Below are 6,876 nucleotides of genomic sequence, written 5' to 3'. Positions count from 1 at the left end.
GCAGGACAATTCCTCTTCCCGTGGCCGGCCTGCTTACAGAAGTGACAGGCATCGGATGCCTTGTCTTTCTTTTGTTTCTTAGATTTGATGGCCTTATTCTACTTTCTCTTTGCCTTCTTCTTCTTGCCAGATTTGCCAGGTTCAATAAGCATGGCTATTTACTCATCCTTCCTTATTAATTCCTCAACTCTTTGCAACATATTGCTGAGCTCTTGGATGCTGACCTTCAATTTGCTCGTATTATAATTCATAATGAACGGGTTGAAGGACAGAGGCAGAGAGTTGAGAATAGAACCGATCTGTGTGACCAGATCTATCTCAGAACCAAGGGACTCCAGCTCGTTTATGTAGCCCATCATCCGAATACAATGGTCATGCACTTGATGCCCCTTAGTCATCTACGCGGTCATGAACTGTTTTAGGACCTTCTGTCGAGTAGAACGATTATGCTCTTCGTACATAGTTTTCAAACTATCCAATATGTCTTTCACGAGTTCGATCTGATCAAACTGCCTCTGTATCAGATTGTCCAAAGATGCTATGATATAACAGAGGGCTAGGGAGTTTTTATCCTCCCATTCTTGGTATTCTCTCCTTCGGGCCTCAGAAGCCCTGTCCCCCGGATGTTCCGGAGCAGGATTTTTAGCCACCTTATCTAGTTTTTCTGAAGCCAGAACCAACATAAGGTTTCTGTATCAGTCAGCATGATTGGGTCCCTTAAGCTTGTTGTCATCAAGCAACTTAGCAAATTGTCCATTTGCCATTTTCTGATAAAACAGCAAAATGTTAGTCCACAACCTTAGTTTAATTCATGTTATCTACATAGATATGGCTTTTAATCTATGTTCCATTTCCATTTGTTCATCTCTGAGATTTCCCTCCTATCTCAAAGATGGAGATGGTGAAATGTCTCTAGAAATGTGGGAAATCACATAGGGTGCATGGAGCCAACTGTTTCAGCTGCATAACCCCACCACCTTTCTGTCAGACAAGGTTCACAGCCGTTTTCAGGTAAACCTTTCTGTCCAGTGAGTGCTCACCCATCATATTCAGGTTACACCAAGGTACCATGAGAGAGTTCCCATTTTCTAGTGAAGCCCTTCCCACATCGGTCTATGACGCTCCTATCATCTTATGAAACACTCTGACAGACCCAACAGCAAATGGATAGCCCAATTTTATGGTGGGTTTCCTCATTACTAAAGGACTCATCATCGTGCTAATGATGGAAGGCCTTTGGAGAGTCCATCATATGGATCTCCTTATCACAAGCACTCATATTACTGGAGGGAACAAAATTATGCCCTAGTTTTAATTTAGGTGAAACCAAAGTGGCTTCCACTAACTTTCATAAAATCAGATTTCTAGTGGGCCTAAATCGGCTAGGGTTTCCGCATGCACCCCTTTTCAGGGTTGTGGGACCCACCATGCAAGGAGGGGTCATCCAATGACCTTAGGAGACACCATGGAAATGATGTGGATTCATCCATGGTGTGTGCGAGAGCCACTAACAAATCATCATGGGCCAAGTACTTATGGCCCATGGTCGCAGCACATCAAACATCCACACATCACATGATATGGAAGAACTGGTCCAATCAATTAACTACTGTAAAGCCCATTAATCAGCCCAACAAAAACACAATATTAACAATTAATATCATCTAGGTATATGGGCTAAATAGCAGTTAGCAGTTCGGCCCATATAGCTTTTCTCACAAAAGTGGGCTTTTGTAGTTTTAACTCTTTAAAACTGGGCTTTACAGGTTGGGCCGAATTAATCCCTACAATTGAACATCAAGTTTGGGCCTAAAAGTGTGAGAAAAATGGACTAAAAATAGTCCCCTTTCGAACACTAGATTCGGTCCAAACAGATTTGGTCCAATCTGGTCCGAGATGGTCCGAAACTGATTTTCAATTCAAGAATTAATTCAGGAAAGATCTGAAATTAATATTTCTGATTTTAGACAATCATAAATCAGACATGGACTATTCGCACCACCTGCAAAACAGAGGTTAGTCACTAGGGTTACAATTTCATAAATTGCAAAACGCTGAATGCGATCCCTCCATCTGCAAATCTCCAGCGCCGCCGCCTTCTCCAATCAAGAAAATAAAATAAAAAACAGAAATCCTATTTCTATTAATTAATTACATCCTTGATTGAATCCTATACATTCAGTCTAGAAAAAGAAAATTATTTTACAGACCGAATTGAATAGAAACTACAAAGAAAGAATGCGCAGACAATCTGCGCCAAGGCTGCACTTCGATCTCCATCTACGAATAGTCCATTAAATCAAGAATTAAATAAAGAATAATTCTAAATAAATTTCAGATTTAACAAAAAATTAATTTCAGATCAATCGCCCTTAACAAAAAATAGTTTCTTGAAATAAAACAACAAACTGTGCAATACCCGGATAGAATATCTTCTACCGAATTGCGCAGGTTTAGATATGATCTTTTGGTTCAAGATTCGAACCTGTGGCTCTGATACCACTGAAAGGGATGGTAGGATCCATCGTATGGACGTCAAAACTGTTGCGGAATGGGTGGGCAAATTTCAAAAAATTCCTACCTTCCTTCCAACTGGGAATCGCATTACCTGATTTTAGAATCAAATTCAACGATCCTACTTGAACCAAACCAGACCAGATTTGAACCAGAGGAGAAGGGAGTGATTATACTTGATCCAAAGAAGTAATATCTCCCAAAGTTGGTGTTCACGCCCAAAGAAGACACCAAGATCAGCTCCCATTGAAGATGACACAGTGATGATGGAGCCGAACCAATAGTGTTCATCCCATGAACCAGATTCTTCTGAAGAACTCGATGGAAGACTGTGAGCAGCACACGAACAATCAAGAACCTTTCTTGATCTTTTCAAACTGGCAGAAAAAGGTGGCGGCAACTGCTAGAGGAGAATTCTAGAGAAGAAGATGGCGAACTACTATTTTCCTCTCTAGGGTTTCTGAGATCCTATCTCAAGAATGCAGAGTGTTCTCTTGAAAACACCGAGGGTTTGAATTCAAGTAATTCAAAATTAGGGTTTTCCTCCTCTTTCTTAATGATTAAGAAAACCTCCTAATCATATCAGAAGTTGCCCTTATCCAAATCTGTATTTAGATTAGGACTCTTCTTAATCTTATCTGAGATTAGATCAGCTTTTGGGCTTCCTAATCTCAGATCTGCCCCTTAAGTGACTGATCAAATCAGCCCAAATCGAAATGGGCTTTAGGCCCAATATGTCATAAGTGATCAATAGTCTTCCAAACTGATGCCCAGTTGGGTTTCTTTGTGTGGCATGGGACCCAAGCATTGATCTACACACCAGCCACATGGGTTCGGTCCAGCCTCTGTTACAAGGCCTATTCGAATTCACTAGAAATCCTAGTGTACCCCTGAGCCCATCACATGGACCTTATGGGCCCAACACTTACACTAAGTGGTCCCTGGGTTAAGCCATCTTATAAAAATCTAGGGACTGTGGGCGGATGCAAGATTAGCCCATCAGGTATTATCCTAAATGGCCTTACACTTAACCTCTCAGCCCATAATGATCAGGCACTGCCCTACAAGAGAGGACCTCTCCCTCGGCTACAAGGAACAGTGCTGCACTCTCTACTCTCATGGATCTAGGGAATTAAAACCATTTGCAAACATTTTGAAACCATATGTAAGTATATATCATATATATAAATTTTGCAAAACAAAATTCAAACGATTGAAATCAACTGCTAGCAGTTTGGTTTCTATCAGAGAGAGTGCATCCTTGATCATTACCTATATCCGACAAAGGGGCTGATCCTGTCACTATGGTCACCTACTCAGATGAATTCTCAGATTGTCCCAACATACCCATGTTTCGACCCCCGTTAAGGATCTCACTGATTGGCATATCAAAGACAACCCGATCTGACACCTAGTGCAGTACCATAATCGAGTCTAGGGGTCAGGAGTAACTTTCCAATTTTTCCTATCAATCTCCAAGGTCCAGGGCAATACTTAAAATCTAGTCCGGTCAAGGGTTCAAGTAATCCTACACTGCGTGTGCCTTGGGTCTCACCTTGGCGGCTAAGACAAGTCACCCCAACAGTTGGCAGCACATTAGTGTCAGCCTTGGTAGGATAAATCTCCCCAGACTTATCCAACAACTGTGAATATTTAAAACTAACACAAGTCTCATTAAGTGTCCAGTTTTAGGGTCTTACACAGAAGCATACCATACAACATGAATCAAACATGTATTTTATTTATTTACATTAAATATCAAAAATACATAAAAAATGATTAAAGTTAAGAGCACACAAAAATTGTCTAACAATTACAAGTAAAAAAATAGAGATCTAAACAAATAGTTCTCGTGGTCCATAATCAAAAAAATAAGAGTTTGAGAGGCAATGAATAGCTTGCCATTACAAAAGTAATTAGTATTTTTGGCATTAAAATATATTTTGGACTGGTAATTATTTCAAAAAATGCTATCAATTCCGCAACAAAACCACTCATTCCCAGCAATGCAAGAGAAGCCATCGAGAAGCTACTGAACATCGTAAATATTTTTGGCATTGGGATAGCAATTCCTCCCATTTTGTCGAGATAAACAAGACGTATTCTATCGTAACTCGTTCCTGCCAAGAAAAAAGTGCAGCACCAATAAATCCATGAGAGATTATTTGTAAAATGGCTTCATTAAGTCCTGTATCGGTTATCGAAGCAATTCCTATAATTGTGAAACCCATATGAGATACCGAGGAATAAGCTATTCTCTTTTTTTAAATTGCGTTGACGGGGAGATGTTAAAGCAGCATAGATTATTTGGATTGTGCCTACTATCATCAACCAGGGAGAAAATATAGAATGAGCATGGGGTAAAAATTCCATATTGATCCAAACCAATCCATATGCTCCCATTTTTAATAAGATTCCGGCTAGAAGCATACATGTACTATAATGTGCTTCTCCGTGGGTATCTGGTAACCATGTATGTAGGAGTATAATCGGTGATTTAACAGCACAAGTAATAAGAAATCCAAAATAGAATATAATTTCTAATGCCACAGGATATGATTGATTAGCTGATGTTTCAAAATTTAATGTTGGTTCATTGGAACCATATAAACCCATACTCAAAACTCCTAGTAAAAGAAAAATAGAATTCCCTACCGTGTACAAAATAAACTTTGTAGCGGAGTACAAACGTTTCTTTCCTCCCCACATGAATAGAAGTAGATAAACAGGAATTAATTCTAACTCCCACATGATGAAAAAAAGCAAAAGGTCTCGAGAAGAAAATGATCCTATTTGACCACTAGACATTGCTAAAATCAGGAAATGGAACAATCGGGAATCTCGAGTAACTGGCCAAGCCGCTAAAGTAGCTAAAGTAGTAATGAACCCCGTCAGTAAAATGGGTCCTATGGAAAGTCCGTAGATTCCTAATCTCTAGTGAAAATAAAAAATATTTATCCATTTATAATCCTCTTCCAGTTGGATTAATGGATCGTCCAATTTGAAATGATAACAGCATGCATAGGTCTTTAGAAGGAGTTCTATTAAGCATATACTTATAGTATACCAGCGAATCACCTTATTTCCTTTATGAGGGAGAAAGAAAATTAAAGAACCCGCGGATATTGGCAAAACTACAATTATTGTTAACCAAGGAAAAAAAATTCATGGTAAAGACAAGATACACTTTTACCTGAAAAACCCGTGCTCGAAATAAAAAAAAATATCTATATTTGTGTTTTATCGAGTATGGGTTTTTGTCGGTAAAGAGAAATCAAATGGATTCAAGTGGAGTTTTCTAGAACGCATCAATAAGCTAGCCCCATGCTGCGAGTTGTCTCATGCCATAAATAAACCCGAACACTCAAGAAATCTGCTGGACAAGTAGATTCACATCGCTTACAACCTACACAATCCTCTGTTCTTGGAGCAGAAGCAATTTGCTTAGCTTTACATCCATCCCAAGGTATCATTTCTAATACATCTGTGGGGCAGGCTCGTACACATTGAGTACATCCTATACATGTATAATCTTTACTGAATGTGACATTGGATCTTTAAATTTCTGTGAACGTCATAAAATTTCGATCTAGTAAAGTAATATAATAAATGAATCATATATTATAGATACCAGAAGAATCAATGATTTATCAAAAATTTTTTAATTAATTTACTTCTGGATCTATTTATGAGAGAGGGCCAAGATACTTTGATTTCTTATGTTTTAGCATAAAATGGTCATATGTGTCATATATGCTAATTCGAATTGGTGAATATTCTATTCCTTGTTAATATGATTACTACTATTTCTATTTATAATATTTATTTTATTACTACTATTTATTCAACAAATTTGATTGATTGATACGAGTTGATTTTTTGTTATGAAAAATTGACGAAACAATCGCTAGCCCAAAAGCTGCTTCAGTGGCTGCAATAGCTATAACAAAAAATCGGGAAAATGTCTCCTTTTAATTGGTGACTATCAAAAAAATCAGAAAATGTTACGAAATTTATATTAACTACATTCAGTATAAGCTCAAGACACATAAGTGCTCTAACAATATTTTGGCTCGTAATCAATCCATAGATACCAATAGAAAATATATAGGCACTCAAAACAAGTACATGTTTGAGCATCATTGACTAACTCCTCATCAATCTTGATTCATTTCAATATGAACAACAATTCAACCAATTCGATTGACTAGAATATAACAAGAACGGAACAAAGGAAGATATTGGTAATAGATCAAACAAAAAGCATTTCCATTTTTTTTAAACATGAACAATCAGAAAATAGAAAAGAAAAAATTAAAGTAAAATGAATGTGATAATGAAGTAAAATGGATGTGATAATAC

General features: G+C 37.9%; 1 protein-coding gene across 1 annotated transcript; it reads right to left on the bottom strand.

The window, feature by feature from the left end:
* Nucleotides 1-4,265: 4,265 nt before the first annotated feature.
* On the bottom strand, nt 4,266-5,673 carry LOC148852734 (NADH-plastoquinone oxidoreductase subunit; the record flags this gene model as incomplete). The annotated part of the gene is given in 4 exon segments (XM_088945846.1): nt 4,266-4,413; nt 4,415-4,649; nt 4,652-4,778; nt 4,780-5,673. Coding segments are annotated over 4 exon segments (1,404 nt in total), but the record flags the coding sequence as incomplete, so codon positions are not given.
* Nucleotides 5,674-6,876: the final 1,203 nt, after the last annotated feature.

The sequence above is a fragment of the Nelumbo lutea genome, chromosome 5 (assembly GCF_056320005.1).
Source record: "Nelumbo lutea isolate HS-2025 chromosome 5, American lotus-T2T, whole genome shotgun sequence".
NCBI classification, from domain to species: Eukaryota; Viridiplantae; Streptophyta; class Magnoliopsida; order Proteales; family Nelumbonaceae; genus Nelumbo; species Nelumbo lutea.
Note: the sequence above shows the minus strand (reverse complement) of the source record. Positions and strands in the feature narration are given on the sequence as shown.